The following is a 21,891-nucleotide window of genomic DNA, read 5'->3' as shown; positions in this document are numbered from 1 at the left end:
TTATATACATTTTTTGCAATTATATACCTTATTAACGTGCACATAAGCCATCTTAAATACTGCCCCAAAGTATGCGTTCCAGTTTGAAGAGTGGGACAGAAGTTGTGGAATATAAATTAATATTTACGTTGTACTTGTACGGACCACGGGATCCCGCGAGACCAGTGTACTGGGGCACGTGTCCGCGTAGAGATTCAATAGTGACGTGGGTTTAGTTAAATTTGCTATTGAGTCAGCGCTCTGATATACTTGTTGGCACTGACTTCGCTTCGCCTGCGCGGGCTGGCGGTCTTTTAACTATTAGAAGCGTTTAAAAAAAACGATTTATAGAACATTAACTACCTCAAAAAAAAACACGATACGCGTCTTAATTCAAACAAGGGTTTTATTTTAATTTCTGCATTAAAAGTACCATAAAGTTATTTGTATTTGATATTTATTGAGAAGGCCGCATAAGGCGAATCCTTTGGAAACAAACAAAGATTTATTTGGAATATGGAGGGTAGAGGTAAGGAGAACTGTCTCATATGGGAGAAGCTTGAAAAAGTGTCCCACTTTCAGCACTAAATAACAGTTCAAAAATCCTCCAAAATGGCGCTAGCATAGGCACAGGGTATGATATTATGAATTGATCAGTTGTTAACTGATTGAAGTGTGCTGAGTTAGGAAATTCAATATATTTAATGAATAGAGTAGTTAGTGATGGTGTAATATACAATACCTCACATGTTTACGTAGTCCAAACTAATTTCGTCAATATAACCTAAATAAAATTATTGCTGTGGTAAAACATGGAGACATCGATTACATTTTCCTATCAGCTTTAAATAAAATACTTTTAGTGATTTTGTAGTGCTTACAGTTCTTTCGTCCTTTTTTATTTCTCGTATCTTATTCTACTAACTTTCAGCGCCTTTTTTAAATTTTACCCGGTTGCTACTGTAGCGTCACCCTTATTTAGCAGATTTTAATGGCACCAATTCACACACAGAGACAGTTCTCCTTACCTCTACCCTCCATAATTTGGCATGTACCCACTCACCCAGTGTTGAGTTATCTTGACGTCTTATGTCAACTGTCAACTGAACACTAGAGCTAATGACACATGTCTTATTTTCACGTTCCATAGATTAAAATAAGTTTTAAGCGCGTATCGTATTATGCCTTTAATTCGCATTTGTAAAATGTATTTGTATGTAATATTATTATATATTTAGAATGATATAGTATAAAAGAAAAATGTTTAAGAAAAGAAAAAAAAATACAAGCAAAAATGAACACTGTTTTTCAAATGAATAACAAATAAATTTCTATAACGGTATAGAAATTCGAACTGACGTAACTTGCAGTCAGTTGACATTATGTTGTTTGTAATATATTAACATTGTTACTGGCACGTGGGACTTACGTATGCTTTTCTGCATCCATAAGCCAATATCTTTTTTTTAAGCAGTAAACAGAGTATCACACAAACTGGTGTTAATCCAGCGAAAGACATACAAAAGATATTTTTTAACATTTAAAATTTTATCAACAGAACATTAAAAGATTTGATTTTGTAGACTTTGAATTGTATCGATTGATTTTTCTATGAAGTCGTTAATGTACTGTGCTTTGCTCTATGAGTTAAGCTTCGGTTAATCTATAATGTTTAATATAAATTAATTGAGCAATATATAAATATAAATATGGTAATTTCAAAGCTTAAAAGAAATTGCCTCACTCTCTGTTTACTGACTAATTAATTGGGATGTGTTTTCAAGTACACGTAAATAGTAGTGATGACAAATATTTGAGTTTGCAAATTTATTGAAGTTGAAATAGTATGGCCTTATCATGGCAACACACAATTATCAGTGTTAGTGTTGTAAACTAAAAGAAATAGTGAGAATAATTACTAAATATAATGCAATGAACCATGATTCAAAAGCAATATTTGATACTAAAAATTGTTTGTGATAGGAAACATATATATTTATTATTAATAAATCTGATTATAGTATACTGTAATGGGAGGATATAATTAATCATTTTTTAACTTTGTCTGATAACGAAATATTTACTCTCAAAACGACTTGAAGTTAAATGGTTTGTTACAATCGGAACAGCTGGTGTAACATTATGGTTAAATTTCAATTGTAGCCGAAGAATTAACATTCTGAAAAGAACTTCGTTTTTAATTCACGGTTAAGAATCGCGACAAGAATCATTCTTTTCGATAATCCTATCGTATCAATAATGATAAATATTTTAATCGTTTCTGAGGGTAGATTGATCGGAATTATTGAAATATTTCTAGAGTACCCATGAAATTTTATGATCCCAACCAACGTTTTATATTATATATTAGTATATATATTATATACCTGAATATAATAAGCGAATATTTGCCTCGACATTATTGTTTGTCTTAATATAAACGGAAGTGCAACATATTCAAATGCTTAGAGGAAGTCTAGATGTTAACGATCTGAGGTTATTGATTGGCGAGCTGTGGGTTTTTTTTTTATTAACAAAAAACATCTAATCTAATTAAATTATATCTAAATTATGTCTAACAAAAAGTCACGGGACGCCTCTTCTTTGACTATGGTTATGTACCTGAAATTATAACTATACTTTTAAGTAAAATAAAGGCTTTATTTTCAAGTCCAGTCCTCTTCCTTCTAACGTCTAAACCGACGTCTGATGAAGTCTGTAAGCATTTGAATTGTTAACACTGGCTATAATGATACAATGGTTTGTGATCATTTACTTCAAGTTTGTAATTGAAACCGCGAGACATTCATTAGTCGTGTCTCTATGGGATTCGACCGATGTAGACTTACCCCAAAGTTCACAACGAGAGGCAGCTCGTGGTTAATGTGCTGGTTGACGTCAGAATCAGCAGGAGGCATTACGTCTAAGACCCCTTCGGAATTTCCTAAAAATGTGCACTGACGTATGACTAATGTCTTCTGTCACATTTGACAGACGTGACATTTGCCAATTTTGTAAAAGGTGAAGACGGTTATATATACGCAATTATATATTTTGTCTTGTTGTTACCATCGATACAGCCATGTTCATCGCGAAGTTATTTTTATACTCGCGGGAAGGAAACTTGAGGAATTTTATACGTGTAATCTAATGTGTACTGTTTGTAACAGAGATCGATGATGTATAAAATTTATTATTGATATAAAATAAAAAAAATCTCTAGAAGACACAGAGTCAATAATTGAGTACAGTACACATTATGTTACAAAAGTGAATTTATAATTTTTTTTTTTTTTATAATTTAATTTAATATTTTAAAATGCCTTTAGTTTTAGTTTAGTTTGTATTTTTTATTGTGGTTAATAGTTTTTTTTTAAGTCTTAACATGAAAGCGACACGTGGACACAACACGAAGTTCCGGGGTTGAGAGATTTGAAATGTTTTTGGGTAGACAGGGATCTTGAAACTGGCGAGAGTGGTCTGGGCTGCTGTGTGTAGTAGTAGTAGTAATAGTAATTGATGGTACACGTGAGACCGTTCGGGCAGGCTTCTTGCCCGGTGAATCTAGTATGACCCCTCGAGGTCAATAGAAAAGGTAGGAAATAAAAGGGCATGCTCATGTGAGTCATGCGTTCCAGTTTGTAAGGTCCACTCTCATAATACAATTGAGGCTTTTTACTGGTAGGACCTCTTGTGAATCCGCTAAAAGTTCAATTGTTTATTTATTTATTCATTTGTTTTTGTTTTTTAGTCATAACTGTCTAATCTCATGTGCATTACGAGCAGTAAGCAACACGCCCCGCCCACTAGTACCACTATTCAACTGTCAGTTTGAAGTATGTACCTCTAACTTCGATGTCAAGTTTGACGGATGTTGTTGTCAATGTTGTTTTCACGCGATCTCTTGTTTGTTGACGTGTTCGGAGATTATATTCGGTTTGGGAACATATAACCTGCCGTGAAGCAGTAATGCGTTTCGGTTGGAAGGGTGGGGCAGCCGTTGTAACTATACTTTAGACCTTAGAACTTATATCTCAAGGTGGGTGGCGCTTTTACGTTGTAAATATCTATGGGCTCCAGTAACCACTTAACACCAGGTGGGCTGTGAGCTCGTCCACCCATTTAAGCAATAAATAAAAAAATGCAGCCACCCTGGCAAGTTGTGCCGCCTTCTGTGACCGAATGTGACCTTCGAACGTCATTCTCTCCTTCCATTGTACTATGTTTTCAATAAAAGACATTAATTTTTATGTATTGATTGTATTTCTGAGACACGCATGTGCTTACATTTTAGTTGTGCAATAAAAGGAATTGCAAAACACGTGGTGTTAGTAATTTTCGTGTGAGTCTAATAAGATGATATCGAGAGGTGAAAGAAGGCTATTTGGTATAAGTGACCTTTTCGCTCAATACGCGACATTTGTCTTTGTAATTAAAGATCCGTTTTATTTAGTACTAGCTGACCCGGCAGACTTCGTGGTGCCTCAGTCGATTCCGAGCATTTTCATATTTATCTACCTTTTAAACCTTCTCTGGACTTCCACAAATAATTCAAGACCAAAATTAGTCAAATCGGTTCAGCCGTTCTCGAGTTTTAGCGAGACTAACGAACAGCAATTCATTTTTATATATATTAGCATCAACAAATAGATGAAGAAGATTTTTTGTCATGATATTTTTTCCCAATTTAAACTTTAAACGGCTCTCTGGGGTTTAGAAAATGTTGCTTAAACCAAATAGCTTATCACCCTTCGATATGCTGGGTGCATAGGAGACCGCTTCCGAAAATGCAAGACAGACGATAGTACTAATGACACCTTTGATGATAGAGTTATTTAGACAAATGTTGTAAATAAGTATTTGTGCAATCGCGCGAGTCTGCGCCGCGGCGTGCCCGGGAGTTCGTTGACCCGAGCATCAGCTGTTTTTGATTTTGTGTTTCATTGCTGGTTTTTTTTATTAGTAAAGTAATGTATTTTTAATACGCTTTTATTAGCATCAGACTTATGTATGTTAGTATGTAATGGAATCTTTGAACATGATTTTGATCCCCTTCAAAACGTCGGATTAACTCGAAGTTTGGTATACTTATTAAGGAACGATGATAATTCAATATTTAAAAAAAATATTGAAGAATTTGAAATTAAACTAAAAAATGAAAAATAAATAATAGTTTAAAAAAAACTAACAAAATACGCTTTTAAAAAAAGCGTGGGGTGCCTGGTATCAGTAGTTATAAATATTTCATGAACAGATATGAGTAGAAGGGTTATTTTGATAATATCCGGAAAAGCACCCCACGCTTTTTTTTACAATAAAATCATTTTGTCTTACACTATTTTTTATTGAAATATATAAAAATTTATTTTCTATTTTTAAGGTTGATTTGCTATAAAAGCGTATTTTGTTAAGTTTTTTTTTATGAAACTATCGTTTCATTTAGCTGTACTAACATGATGGAGCGTAAATAATGCTGATAAAACGTTTTAAAAATATATTTTTTTTTAAAGTCAGGATCGATTTTTTTCCGTCCTATCATCAAAGGTCAGTAGTACTATCGTCAGTCGTAGTTTTCGGAAACGGTCTCCTAACACCCGGTATAGACATTTGGTAGCCGCGGAAGTGTAAGTACAGGCGCGCACGATTTTAGTATTGCTGTTAATTAAAATAGTATTCAAGTATGTTGTGTTAAGGTACTTTTTGGTTCGTTGAGAATGTGGTTCAGTATCGTCTGTGTCGCGTTCGTCTTACGCCTCGCGAGTATTATTATTGTTTACGTTGTAATTATATCGTATTTTCGCCCCCATATGTGTATTGTTTTATTTTCTTATCGCCCGCCCCAAGAAATAAATGTGAGTTGATATGCCATGTATTATTGCCGCGTTGAGCATATCTTCCAAATTTCATGAAGGTAGAGGAGCAGGTTTGAGAACTTACGAGAACGAATGATGGGATGAAACATTATAAAAAAAAAAAAAAATTCGAAAGTGATTTCATGGGTTCTGTCTCATGCGGGGTTCGGACGCGGGTCGTTGAGCGACAGGTTTTAGTCAGTTCGACTCCGACATGGGCCGCCCTTCATCCTCAGGGGAGGGCGGAAGTCCGGCGATTTCCTCCTGACCAAAAAAAAAACCCTGCCGAGGCGACGCCAAGCGAGAATTTTTTGCGCACTGTTATAAGACGGCCCTGTACCCTTTACTGCTGACACATCCCTATTTCACTGCTCAGTCAGTGTTTCTAGTGGCCAGCAGTAAACTACAATTCCCATTAGCCCCAGTCCATTTTCGATCTCCGTCGCGACAACACGTTTGTTGGTTTAAAAGTTTTTTTTTTAAAAAGGGAATATCCAAAACCCGTATAACAATTTGGTGGCAGCGGTGGGATTTTAAATATCCCAGGACGTCTCCCAAGTGACTAGTGAACCAAAGTGACACAGAAGTGGAAAAGTGTTTCTTCCCGCGACTGGACTGGACTCACCATCACCAACGGAACACCTCCGTAATGTTTTACCAATTATCCATTATATATCTGTAAGTGTCTCAAAATATTTTCGTGAAGTGAATCTGAACAATATCAACGCCAAAAATCACAATCAGCAATCAGCCGCTCGCTCGAGTCTCGCGTTATCGGCCGCATTCCATTGAAACAATAACCGAGCCGAGTATTTTGTTATGACTACCAAAGAGGAATCCAGACGCCTTAAACCGGACGCTGATAACATGGATTTAAACATTCTATTCAAATTTATTAAACCTTTCGATGGATCACGAGAAAGGCTAGTGCCGTTCATCAACAACTGTCAGAGTGCCTATGACCTAGCAACCGACGCAAGAAGACCCGCCTTATTAAAATATATACTAAGCCAATTAGAGGGCAAAGCGGAAAGTGCCTGCTCAATTAAAGAATTCGAAACGTGGGAGCAGCTTTCCGAGTTTTTGACCACTCAGTTTGGTGAAAAGAAGCACTATTCTGCTTTGTTCTCCGATCTACAGAGTTGTTATCAAAACAACGACTCGGTCAATCAGTTCGCATTACGAATCGAATCTTGCCTATCCAAACTATTAACTGAAATTAACATTTCACTAAAAAAGAAAAGCGAACTCGTTGGTCGCGTCGCTGCTATGCAGGATTTAGCCTTACATCATTTTGTCATGGGCTTAAAGCCCCAAATTTCCACAATCGTGAGATGTCGTGACCCAAGTGACCTAAACGAAGCTATCAACTTTGCCCTTTCCGAAGAGAAAATTTTAGAGGCCACGCAAAGGAAGCATAACTTTATTCCGGGGCCCTCTAATAAAAACACGTATTAACGTCCCAATTGCCGACCAAACCAACCTAGAGATTACCATCAGTTTAGACCGGTAACGTTTAACCACAACATAAATCGCCCGTCAACTAATAACACCAACCCAAGCAGTAACAGTTCGTATTTCTGCAGATACTGCAAGGCCAACGGCCATACTCTTGAAAACTGTCAGAAGCGTGAATTCAACAACAAAAGATTTCAAATAAACCAAAATCCGCGCACTTTCCAACCTCGACTAAACAATGTCCCTACTAATCGTATTAATTTCACAGAACATCTCACGAATACCCATGACGTAATCCACGATGATAACGATGAAGGAATAGACACAGTCGATACTTTAAACTAGATCCTGGCTCGCGTAGGTGCTGTCCGGGTCAATATACAAAAAACAGCACATTTAATCAGCCTCAAACTGACAGACTCAACCTCATATCCAAGTCTAACCGACAGGGTAACCAGCCCCAAACTGACAGACTTAACCTTATATCCAAGTCTAACCGACAGGGTAACCAGCCTCAAACTGACAGACTCAATTCAGACAAATCCAGTACTCTGAAACCAACAAACGTGTTGTCGCGACGGAGATCGAAAATGGACTGGGGCTAATGGGAATTGTAGTTTACTGCTGGCCACTAGAAACACTGACTGAGCAGGGAAATAGGGATGTGTCAGCAGTAAAGGGTACAGGGCCGTCTTATAACAGCACGGTAACGGAGAGAAATGAAAAAATACAGATTGTAAAATAAAATTTTTATTTTGTTCAAGGCACTTTAGTTGATTATTGTACTTTTTTTTCAATACAAAATTCAGTTCTGTTAAAAATTATTATATAATAATATGATTACAACTTGATCACAGTGAACGTTAATCGTAATTTAGGGACAAAAAGTGTCCAATGTAGAGAACAATTATAAAAAATATATTGTAATAATACAGATTCATATCGAGGGGTGAAAGTCTGTTTCGTTTAAGTGACATTTTTGCAAATTTACAAGAGAGCCATTCAAAGTTAAAATTTTGGAAAAAAAAGATCGTGAATTGAATGAAATGTCGCTTAATGGTCTTCTACCCTCTAGATATGTACTATAGTGTCAGTGAGCTACTGGTCCAGCTCGGCTTGAGTTTCGAGCAGCAGCTGAGCGAGCGAGTGCTTGGCGCCGAGGTCCAGCGTGTGCAGCTGCGTGACCAGCCGCGACACACACGCCGCGTCCCCCGCGTCCCCCACCCCGCACGGCGCCCCCCGCGACGCGTACACCAGCCCCGGCTCGGGCGCGCGCACGCAGCGCAGTCCGCTGCGGACCAGCACCGCCGCGGGGTCCGCCCCCCCCGGACCGGGCCACTCCGCCACCGCTGTAAACACTGTATTTAGACTGCGGCCAACTTCACCCAACTAAGCAATTAAAAAAAAACCACCACGATGCCCGTCACTCTTGTGGGAGAGCCGTAAACCTTTTGCAATGGACACTTCGATAGCTTGCCTCGACATAGACGGAGACATTGAAGTTGCGATGTCTCGATAAGAAAATAAATAGTTACTCGTGGCTGAGAAATGTAGAGACTCCTTAGGTACAGATGAACCACTTTTTTTATAGCTTAGGTGAATGGTCAGGCTTACAGCTCACCTAGTGTTAACTAGTTACTGGAGCCCATAGACATCTACAACGTAAATGCGCCACCCACCTTGAGATATAATTTCTAAGGTCAGTATAGTTACAACGGCTGTCCCACCCTTCAAACCGAAACGCATAACTGCTTCACGGGTGGTGCTGCCTAGTCGTGCGGACTCACAAGAGGTCCTACCACCAATAATTACGCAAATTATAACTTCTTATCTGTTGCTCCTTCAAAGTGATCACGTGTTCCGGTTTGAGCAGGGTAATAACCCGTGGTCGGAGTAGGTAGATTATGGACATACCATTTTATCCATAATGATTATTTTTTTAAATTGAAAAAAAATATTTTTAATCCTCATCGGACACAATTTCTATATTTATGAGATAAAGTAACAAAAAGCCCTGTCTAAGTTTTGTCTCATACTGACAAACGTCATTTCTAATTCAACAGAAAGGGACAAAATACGGTGTAACAATTCCAAGGTGTTTTTGTATTATCTATACTAATATTATAAAGAGGAAAGATTTGTTTGTTTGTTTGTTTCGAATAGGCTCCAAAACTACTGGACCGATTTGAAAAATTCTTTTTTCATTAGAAGCCGACATTGTCCCTGATGAACATAGGCTACTTTTTTTTTTGTTTGTTTCATGTGTGTTTTAATGTTTCCGAAGCGAAGCGAGGGCGGGTCGCTATATAAAATAAAATATTGATTTCTTTCACCATTACCTAGCACCGGTAGCGTAGATTAATATTATTAATACGTTTTTCACCTTAAACATAGATTCATGCTAATTTCAAATTTCCGGAACAAATCTATATATATATAAATGAATTGCTGTTCGTTAGTCTCGCTAAAACTCGAGAACGGCTGGACCGATTTGGCTAATTTTGGTCTTGAATTATTTGTGGAAGTCCAGGGAAGGTTTAAAGGTAGATAAATATGAAAATGCTCGGAATTAAATAAAAATAACAATTTTGTTTTTACCTTGATGTGTCCCCCCTTCGGATGGATTCCTTTTGTTTGTTTTAAGTTTATTTTATACAAAAGTTTAGGTCTTTTATTTATCGATTGAGGCACTAAGAAGTCTGCCGGGTCAGCTAGTATCACAATAAATATGAAGTTCCGGTATTTTGGAGGCATATCCATATTATCCTCTACGTTTGACGTCAACGACTTTAAATCAATCTACCCACTCCGACCTCTAGCACTAACTGTGTCTGGTGTCTAAGGTCTCACCCGAGTCGTAGTCGCTCCTGTAGAAGGAGGAAACGAGGCTGAGGTGCACGTTGAAGCGGCCGGTGTTGGACTGCGGCTTGGCGCCCGTGGGGGTCACGAAGGCGGGGTGCTCGTACTGCGCGTAGCGGGAGAACGCGCTGGGCAGGTACCACTGCTCGCCGGATATCGTGTTCATGCGGACCTGGCGACGGCACGCGAGCTTACACAGCTACACTCGGAGATGGCGACAAACAAAGCAGCCACGGACAAGTCTTAGAAACACTAATAATTAATACGTGAAACCAAAAACTTTGTGGGTACTTTTAACGAAAATTGCGCGGACGTAGGAGTATGAAATTTTCCCACACTTATAGAGAACTAGCTGTACCCGTCCGCTTCGCTGAGCGTTTAAAATTAACATAATTATTTCTCACCCCCACAAAGATTCTCATCATTAACGCCCCCGCAACTGATATAGGGAGTTCAACACTCATATAAATATTAGCCTATCCATTAAGTACATGTATTTTCTACATGGATACCAAGTTTCAAGTCAATCGGATGCATGGTTCAGTAGCTATAACGGAACATTCAAACTTTGTACTTGAATGAAATCTGGCCGTTTAAAGTGGGTCAAAATCGCGTCTAAAGGAGTCAGTTACAAACATACGTACAAGTGAAGCTAATATAAAGCGTGTAATAAAAAAACTCACCCGATTCAAGAAGTCTTGGTTGAAGTCGATATGCGGCACGGCGAGGAGCAGCAGGCTGTCCCGGGGCAGCCGCTGCAGGGCGAGGGCGAGCGCGGCCCGCTGCGCCTCCTGCAGCAGCTCCACGTCGCTGGCGTGCTCGTGGCTGGGAGACTCCAGGCTCGTCTCGACCACTTCGATCTGGGCGTCCTTGTGCCGGGACTTCAGCGCGGCCACCGTCTCCTTGTTCTCCTTCATGAGGTCCACCTCGGTGGTGTTGCCGACGGAAGGCTGCTTCACTATCACCTGGAATATTCATTTATTTGGAATTTAAATTAAATTTAATTTGGGAACAAATCACGCACAATCATTCGGTCCCGATTCCCAGTGTTAGGGCTACCAGAGATTGATAAACATACTTATACTGACTAAGAGAAAACTTTTTTTTTTTTTAACATTTTGCATAATAGGCTGTACGAACTCACGGCCTACCTGGTGCTAAGTGGTTACCGGAGCCCATAGACATATATAACGTAAATGCCGCCACCTACCTTGAGATAAAAGTTCTAAAATCTCAGTATAATTACAATGGCTACCCCACCCTTCAAACCGAAACGCTTTACTATTATTAAATATAATATAATCTATTCATGACACAAAGTTTGCCCGATGCGGGAATTGAACTCACGACCCTCGGCGCAGTCAGGGCCGTTAACTATTACCACCGAGTCAGAGTTTAAGAACAGGGCTGCAAGCTCATTTCGTCTTCGCATTAAAAGTCTACAATTTCCCCAAATATTCGAGATTGAGTTAATATGCGGAATCATTCGGTAAAAGAGCGTAATTTAGTTTTACCTATATTTTGACTTCTATTAACAAAATACATAATTTGATCTTACTTTAAAAGAAAGATAATGTAACTGGTAAAAAATAAATGTTGATAAAGATGATTAATAATTAAAAATATCACATGTTATACCTTTGCAACACTCTCCTGTAAAATTAGTAAGTTTTGAAATAATACAGTTTTAATACGAAGAGATGATTTGTGAATCTATAGCAACAAATTTCTTACTGGTGGTAGGACCTGTTGTGAGTCCGCACGGGTAGGTACCACCACCCTGCCTATTTCTGCCGTGAAGCAGTCATGCGTTTCGGTTTGAAGGGTGAGGCAGCCATTGTAACTATACTGAGATCTTAGAACTTATATCTTAACGTGGGTGGCGCATTTACGTTGTAGATGTCTATGGGCTCCATTAGCCACTTAACACCAGGTAGGCTGTGAGCTTGCTCAACCATGTAAACAATAAAAAAAAAAACGTGTGGCACTCGGGAACTGCCGCGGTAAAGCTATTGCATAGTATTTTTTATCAACTTATGCAATTATAATTAGACAATGATAGTTTAATATTAAAACAATAATAAAACAAGACCACTCTATATTAAACATTAATAAAAGCAAAACCTTAACTGTCCCCTTCACACTCATAAGCTAGACCGCGCGAGAGAGAGATGGGCAGACTTTTCATGATGCGCATGCAGTGTGACGTCACGCCACGCGTTTATTCACAAACACTACACAAGCGCAACGTGTGAATGTGTTGAACGCGAGCTACATGGTAGGCGGAGTGAGGGGTGTAAGGTTTTTTCCGTTACGGAATTTCATGATTCGGTCGCCGCGCTCAAGGCCCGCGATAAAAGCTATGCAATAGCTTAAGAAAAGCTGTAAAGTAATCGGTTCGTAATACGTTACAACATTTAACATTACAGAAGGACTTTTTGACGGGAAGGCGAGGAGTGAAGTTGTGGGATTTGTTTTATTTTGTCTATTTAGTGTTTCTTCAGGTTTAAATGTGTAATAACGGTTGTTTATTAACTGTTTAGTATATTCTTTTTATTGCCCTTGTAGGCAGACGAGCATACGGCCCACCTGATGGTGAGTAGTTACCGTCGCCCATGGACTTCAGCAATGCCTGCCTACTTTCAGCAATGCCTTCAGAAAGTGCAAAAATGTGGGTTAATGCAATATAGCCGCTGAACGTAGCTCACCAGCAGGAGCGCGGTGTTCTTGTCCTGGTTGAGGCAGACCGCCTCGTACCGCTGCAGGAAGGCGGCGAGGTCGGCGGCGTGGCGCGCGGTGTGCGGCGCCCCCAGCACGGCGCTGAGCCGCGCGCTCTCCGTCACGTAGCGCACCGGCACCAGCCGCGCCGCGCCCAGCGGACGCACCGCCTCCACCAGCCTGCTCATCTGCGGGCACACAACGCGCTTGCTGGAACCCTCTGTACCGACCCATAGACAATCTATATATCAACTAGCGACCCGCCCTCGCTTCGCTTCGGAAACTGTAATTTATTATTGATTTCGCCACTATTTAATGGATGTTATTATACATATAAACCTTCCTCTTCAATCACTCTATCTATTAAAAAAACCGCATCAAAATCCGTTGCGTAGTTTTAAAGATTTAAGCATTACATAGGGATATAGGGACAAAGAAAGCGACTTTGTTTTATACTATGTAGTAATACGTGAAGGAAAAACTACGCCTTTTTACGAAAATTGCGCCGACTGAGGAGTATGAAATTTCGCACACTTATATAGAATATAGAGAAGGAGTGCAGAATGTTAATATTTTTTTGTAATTATGCATAAAAATACATTAAATCGATAAAAAAAAACCATTACGCACACTACTATATATTTGACGCACACACGCATGCATACTGTTTGTTTATTGTCAAACTTTTCATATTGCTTATAGTTTGTGGTCAAATCAAGAATAGATTAAATGTTGTCTTCGCGAAATCTGTGATTATTTATGTCTTTGACAATAGAATCATAATAGTGTACATACTTATGATTTCAATAAATTATAGTCGAATTTCGACTACCGGGGGACCACCAGTACTCATAAATTAGTTATAGATAAGCAACTCAAGCACTCAACAAAAATGTTTACGGGCGTCAACCACTAGATGGCTTCGCTTCGATTAGTTTCTCATTTCTCCTGTAGATGGCAGTAACATATATAACCTATGATACTTTTTTATATTTTATTTTTAATGAAGGATTTTGTAAACTTTCACATACTACAAATTGATAAAATTTAATTAATTTGACAACAAATAAAGACTTGTATGATTTTTTTTCTTTTCTTTTTTTAGTTGTACAATAATTAAAAGCTTTAACTTTAACAAAATATAAGTTTAGGGGCATCCGCTACAAGATTTCGCTAGTTTCCATACAACAAAAATATTTGTCTTAAGGTATCGCAGTTTCAGGGCTTTTTTTTTATTGCCCTTGTAGGCAGACGAGCATACGGCCCATTTGATGGTGAGTGGTTACCGTCGCCCATGGACTTCAGCAATGCCAGGAGCTGAGCCAAGCCGCTGCCTATAGGCTACCTGAAGCCCATTCAGAGGGCACCACTTCTGTGGCTGAGATACGCCTCTGCATCAGAACCAACGAACCACGTGTCTATGGGCTCTTTAGGCGATTATTGCTTGACTAGTTCTGCCGGTATGACTGTAACAGAAGTGTGGCGGGTAGCCATCATACAACGCAGGATATTTGACAGATGCTTGAATCTCGCTTACGACATTTTCAAGATGAGCTCGCATATATATATCGCTCGCATATGCAAGTTCCGAACAACAACATTCGGACCGTCGGTCTATCGAGCAAATATCACCCGCTTGGTGGAAGATCTTCTCTTTGTCGTTTAAGCCTCCCCAAAGAAGCTACACGTAAGAGTTCACGATTGCTCACGTGCGTGTCCTTGTCCTCCTTGGCGGTGAGGCGGAGCAGGAGTCGGTACCGCAGCGCGACGGCCGGCTCCCATTTCCAGGCCCCCTCCACCAGCTGCACGTCCAGCGCCTCGGGCCAGCGGTGCAGCGACCACGCCCTCACCTGGGTGAGCACCAGCTGGAAGCAACGAGCTCGTGGGGTGATGCACCTTCCGAACCTCTCGGCACTAGCGGGCTTCGGTAAACCTTACAACAGCTCGAGGCCAGACGCGCTTAGACACGTTACAACATTTAACAAGGACTTTTTGATGGGAACGCGAGGAGTGAAGTTTTTTTTATTGCTTAGATGGGTGAACGAGCTCACAGTCCACCTGGTTTCAAGTGGTTACTGGAGCCCATAGACATCTATATATTTTCAATCAAATTTTAAAGTTAGATTAAACGACACCTTCCAAGGATCTTTTTTGTCTCCACCTTATTCGACGTGGGGTCGACACAGCTAATTATTCTCTTCTGTTCTCTTCTATCAGCCGTCATCTCAACACTCACTCCTCTCTCTCTCATATCGTCATTCACACACTCCATCTATATCTTCTTCGGTCGACCTCTTCCCCCTCTACCTTGCACTACCATTTCCATACATCTCCTGGTCACATGCATCTTCTCTCTACGCCTCACATGTCCATACCACGCTAACCGTCTTTAATTTGTCAATCACCGGGGCTACTTTCACACTTCCTCTGATATGCACCTTCCAAGCACCATGAGAATGAAAACACTTTAAATTTCAACAAGAAAACCGAATTTTCCTTTAAGTATTTTTGTATAATAAAACCGAGCTTACATCCAAGGCTTCTCTATAAGCTCCGGTGATCGGTAATACATTGTGGTGGTCGTCCGGAAAGAACGCGTGGGTCCCGTTAATAGCCGTCCAGCGGAGGTGGTCGAACCTGTGGACAACAGCGCAGCGGTGGGCAACTCGTCCCCCTCACAAAACCCTCAGAATCAAAATATTTAGCCAACTTTTCAAAATGTTCGTTTAAGTTCAATCACTTTTTTCAAGTTATACTTCTTTAGGCGCGTTATGAAAAATTGATGCGAGTGAAATTTAACGATGTGCGCGCACCGTGACACAAAATTAACAGAAATGAAGTTGCCCACGAGTGCTCCAACACATTTGAGGTTAACTATCCGTATGTATTATTTAGTAATATAAATGACAAAATTATTATTTAATATAATTCATACTAAATATTATTAAATTTATTAACGTTAAATATTTATTATTAACTATTTAATATTTAAAAAAAAAAAGAAATAAATTTAATAACGTAACGTATAACTTCTTACGCGCGTACATAAGTACACGCACCCTTTTTTTTATTGCTTAGATGGGTCGACGAGCTCACAGCCCACCTGGTGTTAAGTGGTTACTGGAGCCCATAGACATCTACGACGTAAATGCGCCACCCACCTTGAGATATAAGCTTTAAGGTCTCAAGTATAGTTACGACGGCTGCCCCGCCCTTCAAACCGAAACGCATTACTGCTTCACGGCAGAAATAGGCGAGGTGGTGGTACCTACCCGCGCGGACTCACAAGAGGTCCTACCACCAGTAACAAACAATTGTTTACGGGGAGCGAATATGCGATTTTATGCAATGCGTTAGCCGAGATAATTTAACTGTTGATAAGTACTTGCAGGAACATGTATCTCACAACGTGAGCACCAGCACACGCCTTTGAGACATGAGGTCGAAATATCGATTTTATTGTATAGCACGCGTTACGAATAGATAGGCCAGTCCCCTTCAGCTGTTTGGGTTTCTAAACAGATTTTAAATTTGGAGATCCTGGTCTCAATGTCAGAACATCAACAGTAAGTTTCTGGTACCAACTTCGACTGTCTGCCGACTTCAGAAACCTTGTGATAATGTATGTATGTATATGTGTATGTAAGTATATGTATATGTGTATGTATTTGTAACTTAATATAAGTTTCATTGCATCTACCACTATTTACTCTGCACTACCTTTGGTTGACTGGTAGAGAATGCCTTAGGCATTAAGTGCGCCAATGCAAAATTTTACATGAAGTGTATTAAAAAATAAAAATAAAAATCACCTGTTCCCCGGTAAAGGTCTGGCCAGTCCGGGATCGTCCCTGAGGCCGGCCGGCCACGTGCTGTTCCTGTACCCGGGGGGGTGGCGCGCGGAGTTGTGCCACATGTAGCTGCGTAGTTTCAGCACCTCCTCGTGGTCGCGTTCCAAAAACACCTGCGGCGCGGACATCACTGATGACGACACTTTGCGAACAGTGTGCTTTCTTTCTCAATACGTCTCGATACGATACGAACGTTCTCGATAGCGTAAAAGTTAACTCGAATTTGTATGCAGCTGGAACAGCGCCCCTAGCGCCAAACGCCGTCAAATGTTCGAGTTAACTTTTACGTTATCGAGAACGTTAAAAAACTCGGACTAAGTACACTGACAAGTTTTTTTTTTATTTTTTTTATTGCTTAGATGGGTGGACGAGCTCACAACCCACCTGGTGTTAAGTGGTTACTGGAGCCCATAGACATCCACAACGTAAATGCGCTATCCACCATGAGATATAAGTTCTCAAGTCTCAAGTATAGTTACAACGGCTGCCCCACCCTTCAAACTGAAACGCATTACTGCTTCACGGCAGAAATAGGCAGGGTATTGGTACCTACCCGCGCGGACTCACAAGAGGTCTTACCACCAGTGATTACGCAAATTATAATTTTGCGGGTTTGATTTGTGGTATCTGTGGCGTGTACATATTAGCAATAAATGAAAGTTGATCCATCTTATTATATGTACTGATTTAATATTGTTTTTGTGATGTTTTTTAAGAAAAGAGCTAGCTCCCAGTTCCTTGCTGATTCTTCTCAGTGGAATAATTGCATTTTGAGATGGCGGTAGCATCATGGCGACTTAAAAGCACTTTTTTTTTGTGCTAGATGAAACAAAAATGTTTGTATAATTCAATGAAAAAGTTTTTGACTAAAATCAGATACCTTATAAGTACACAAAGAAAAAGTATCACAAAAATCAATTAATGATTATTTCTATTAATTTGTACAATTCACTTTAATTGTAATCTTATCAAAGTACATTAGACTTTACGTTGTTTGTGATATGCATCTACGAGATATTACTTTTAAATAACTTTTGTTTATACTGAAGTCATTATTCGCTATACTGTGAATGGCCATTCTGAGCTATGTAGACAAGGTCCTGACTTAATTGCAATATCATTATTATCTATCCACCATCATGAAACAATTTCTTTCCAAAAATGTTAATACCGAGTGATCAATGACTAGAAGGTTCGTAAGAATCTATGGTAGTGCAGAGAATACAATTGCATGATAATTAAATTAATAAAAAAATATTGTCAATGACCACATAACATCTTTTGTATGAGACTTTTATAACGTTGATAAAAATAAATAAAAAATATTACTAAATTGAAATGCTAAGAAAAACTCAACAGTCAAATTCTCATTGTAAAATGTATCTTTAAATTAAGAATAATTCTAGAAAAATGTAAATTTATACTTTTAAAAAGCAGTGCACCAACCCGTGATATGTAGGCGTGTATCTCGTAGAACCTGTGAGTGTCCATGATCGGATACACTGTTACAGCATCAGCCAAAGACTCTGTTAATGGTAGTTGATCATTTTCAATAACTACTGATGAGTAGTGTTCACCCTGAAAAATCATTTGGTGACATGGATTTTCATATTAAAATTACCAGAATATTTACCAGAACTTACAAGACACAATTACAAAACAATAACAAACTACAGCATTGTCGCCTGATTATGCCTGCATCAGATCCTTTTGAAGTTCCTGAGTTTGGATTGATTATTTTTTTGGCTAACAAAGATAAATTTGTGATAAAAATGAAAAAAGTCAAAATATTGCATCTATCAAGGAATTTTACAACAATATTAAATCCTTACCTGTACGTCAGGGTTGCAAGACAAATGAGCAGAGTGTAACACACAACGACCTATATTCTCGTAGTGGTGAGGAGAATATGAATTGCGTACACACCAGTCGAGTTCACTGTGGATAGCGCGGAGCACAGAGTTAGACAGGATTATTCCATTGTCTGTCAAACAAAAAAAAAAGGGTTTAAAGTGTTATATCAAGTCATACTTCAAACGTTTTTAGGTTTATTTTAGATTTTAATAGGTAGATGAAAGGAAAACTAATTTTTTAATACTATATAATCAATTATTATAACACCATTAATAGTTGTTTAAGCAAGCTTAAAGTTCACTTTGTGTTAATGAGATTTTAGATGACCATAAGGCACTTAAACATGGGAAGTCTGCTGAAAGAATGCGATACTGTGAAGAGGTTAAGCACTTGTTTGAGTTCAGAATATGAATGAGATCACAGATGGTGAAGACTCAACTGTATTGAATATGACACTCTTTAATCTCTGAAATAATTTTGTGCTGGGTAATTTAGCAATATTTACTATACTTTTTAACCAAATATCTTACCTAAAGAACAATAATGACTTTCATCATCAGCTACCCTCCCCATGTACACATCTTGGCTGACAGACAACTGAGAGACCAGCTGGGTCAACCGTCTTGCATTCACAAAGGCTGTGTCGGATACAATGAAGAAGAAATCGTACTCCTCTAAATAATTATCTGCTAAGTACTTCAAAGCGTGAAATGGTTTTAGCATTTCCCTAGTATCTGTGAAGCCAACAACATTAGCTAGCCCAGGTACAGTGCTCATTGCACTGGCGGTAATGAAGAATTTTAAGGCTGGCTGCAGTCTTGCTGCTGTTCGGTTCAGAGCTGGCACTTGGATTTTGAGGGCTTCTTCCGAGCTCAGGATTCCAGTGAGAAGGGAACCTAATGAAAAAAAGTTGTTTTAGTAAATGTGAATATGACTAAAAATAGATAAATGTATGTGTGCGATATTGTGTTGACTGATAAAAACAAGGGTATGGAAGATATTTTTTATATATGTATAGCTGACAAAAATTAAGTAGAAGAACTTCTTGATGAGCTTGACATTTTATTAACTGAAATAAGTTTTTTAATACACTTTTTCGTGTTAAGAAATTGTTCAAGTTGTGAATAAGCCCACCTCTCATGCCCAGCTCAGTGCTGTAATAACGGGGTCGTTGCACGCTTCTCCCAGCCGTCTGTCCTGAACCAGCTGGTTTTTCCTCCCGCTGCGGTACAAATTCATCCTGAACTGGAGAGGCACTGCCTACAGTCGCTACACAAGGCGCCGGCTCTTCATCCAACGGTATAACAGCGAGAGACACCCACAAACCAATTAATAGGCCTATTAAAAAGTAAGAGTTGTGTTTTACTTGAGACACCAGGCATCGCGAGAACATTTTACTGGTTACTGTATTTTTAATGGATGGTAGAAGACATTTATAGCGTCTCGACGCTTTTGCGAAGTTTATCAACTGATTTCATAGATAATTTTTACATTAAAACCAAAGATATATTGCTGATAATCAGTCATAGGTTGAGAAATAGAAACTCGCTGTCCTTCCGTGAGGCGTGAACAATTAGCGGTTGACGTTGACAGTATTTGACAGCTGCCAATAGACAACATCTATACTAATATTATAAAGAGGAAAGATTTGTTTGTTTGTTTGTTTCGAATAGGCTCCGAAACTACTGGACCGATTTGAAAAATTCTTTTTCCATTAGAAGCCGACATTGTCCCTGATGAACATAGGCTACTTTTTTAAAAATTTTTAAAATTTTTTTATTTTGGTTTCAGGTGTGTTTTAATGTTTCCGAAGCGAAGCGAGGGCGGGTCGCTAGTAGATAATAAATTCATTATATCAGCTGACGTTTGACGGTAATTAAGTGGACACAATATTGGCTTCTTTTTCCAAAATAATAACCCATAAGCGTGTGTAATTTCAGTTTATTTTCATTATTGTAAATGTTGAAGTATCATAAAAATGTTCTACTCTAGCTCATTTTTTCCACGTGAACGATGGCACACAAGCTTGAAAACCACCCTTATAGTACCACCCTTAGGTACAGTACCACCACCTCATAAAAGGTGGTTAATGCCATGAATTTCAGCAGCACCAGAGCCACATGCATTTCGCTACCTTTTTTTTATTTTATTTTATTGCTAGATGTTTGGACGAGCTCACAGCCCATTAATTGTAATTATAATTTCGTGGGTATGATTTTTATTACTTTATGTTATTCCTTCACCGTGGAAGACAATCGTGAATATTAGAAAAAAATAAAACTTGCCTGTGGGATTCAAATACCGTTACATCGCTAGATACGAATGCATTGGACATCTTATCTTTTAGGCCAGGACGACGACTTCGATTGTTTAGAAGATAAAGCCTCCAACGGCCTGAACATTTCAACATTTCCCACAGTGCAGTATTCACTGGGATGGAAACTATAAGTACTACAGTGAAATAGCTATTACCTAAAGCAATTCAATGAGATTTAAAAAAAACCTTTTAGTTTAACCGAGCTATACATTTAATTCTGCCGTGAAGCAGTAATGCGTTTCGGTTTGAAGGGTGGGGCAGCCGTTGTAACTATACTGAGACCTTACAACTTATATCTCAAGGTGGGTGGCGCATTTACGTTGTAGATGTCTATGGGCTCCAGTAACCACTTAACACCAGGTGGGCTGTCAGCTCGTCCACCCATTTAAGCAATAAAAAAAAAATTTACAGCCAAGCATACTTTACATACTTTTCAGGCATACATTACTCTTGTGAGTCCGCACGGGTAGGTACCACTGCCCTGCCTATTTCTGCCGTGAAGCAGTGATGCGTTTCGGTTTGAAGGGTGGGGCAGCCGTTGTAACTATACTGAGACCTTACAACTTATATCTCAAGGTGGGTGGCGCATTTACGTTGTAGATGTCTATGGGCTCCAGTAACCACTTAACACCAGGTGGGCTGTCAGCTCGTCCACCCATTTAAGCAATAAAAAAAAAATTTACAGCCAAGCATACTTTACATACTTTTCAGGCATACATTACTCTTGTGAGTCCGCACGGGTAGGTACCACTGCCCTGCCTATTTCTGCCGTGAAGCAGTGATGCGTTTCGGTTTGAAGGGTGGGGCAGCCGTTGTAACTATACTGAGACCTTAGAACTTATGTCTCAAGGTGGGTGGCGCATTTGCGTTGTAGATGTCTATGGGCTCCAGTAACCACTTAACACCAGGCGGGCTGTGAGCTCGTCCACCCATCTAAGCAATAATAAAAAAAAAGCATAAGTACGTCACGTAACGTTGTTTGCATTTCGTTACCATGACAACT

General features: G+C 39.2%; 1 protein-coding gene across 1 annotated transcript; it reads right to left on the bottom strand.

Annotated features, from left to right (window-relative positions):
• Positions 1-8,023: 8,023 nt before the first annotated feature.
• Chpf (Chondroitin polymerizing factor) lies at positions 8,024-20,159 on the bottom strand. The gene is made up of 11 exons (XM_028173688.2): positions 19,706-20,159; positions 19,102-19,467; positions 18,550-18,701; positions 18,164-18,295; positions 16,679-16,830; positions 15,398-15,503; positions 14,576-14,731; positions 12,857-13,054; positions 10,832-11,113; positions 10,140-10,320; positions 8,024-8,638 (listed from the first exon to the last, which is right to left on the bottom strand). The coding sequence occupies exons 1-11, from the start codon at positions 19,962-19,964 to the stop codon at positions 8,388-8,390; spliced, it is 2,235 nt and encodes a 744-aa protein (XP_028029489.2). The 5' UTR covers positions 19,965-20,159; the 3' UTR covers positions 8,024-8,387.
• Positions 20,160-21,891: the final 1,732 nt, after the last annotated feature.

This window comes from Bombyx mandarina, chromosome 20 (genome assembly GCF_030267445.1).
Source record: "Bombyx mandarina strain Sakado chromosome 20, ASM3026744v2".
Classification (NCBI taxonomy): domain Eukaryota; kingdom Metazoa; phylum Arthropoda; class Insecta; order Lepidoptera; family Bombycidae; genus Bombyx; species Bombyx mandarina.
Note: the sequence above shows the minus strand (reverse complement) of the source record. Positions and strands in the feature narration are given on the sequence as shown.

Coding starts and splice junctions, on each gene's coding strand:
- Chpf (XM_028173688.2), bottom strand. CDS start 19,964: ATGTTCTCGCGATGCCTGGTGTCTCAAGTAAAACACAACTCTTACTTT. Junction 18,702..19,101: donor AAGTCATTATTGTTCTTTAG/GTAAGATATTTG, acceptor TTTGTTTGACAG/ACAATGGAATAATCCTGTCT. Junction 8,639..10,139: donor CAGGAGCGACTACGACTCGG/GTGAGACCTTAG, acceptor CAGTGTTTACAG/CGGTGGCGGAGTGGCCCGGT.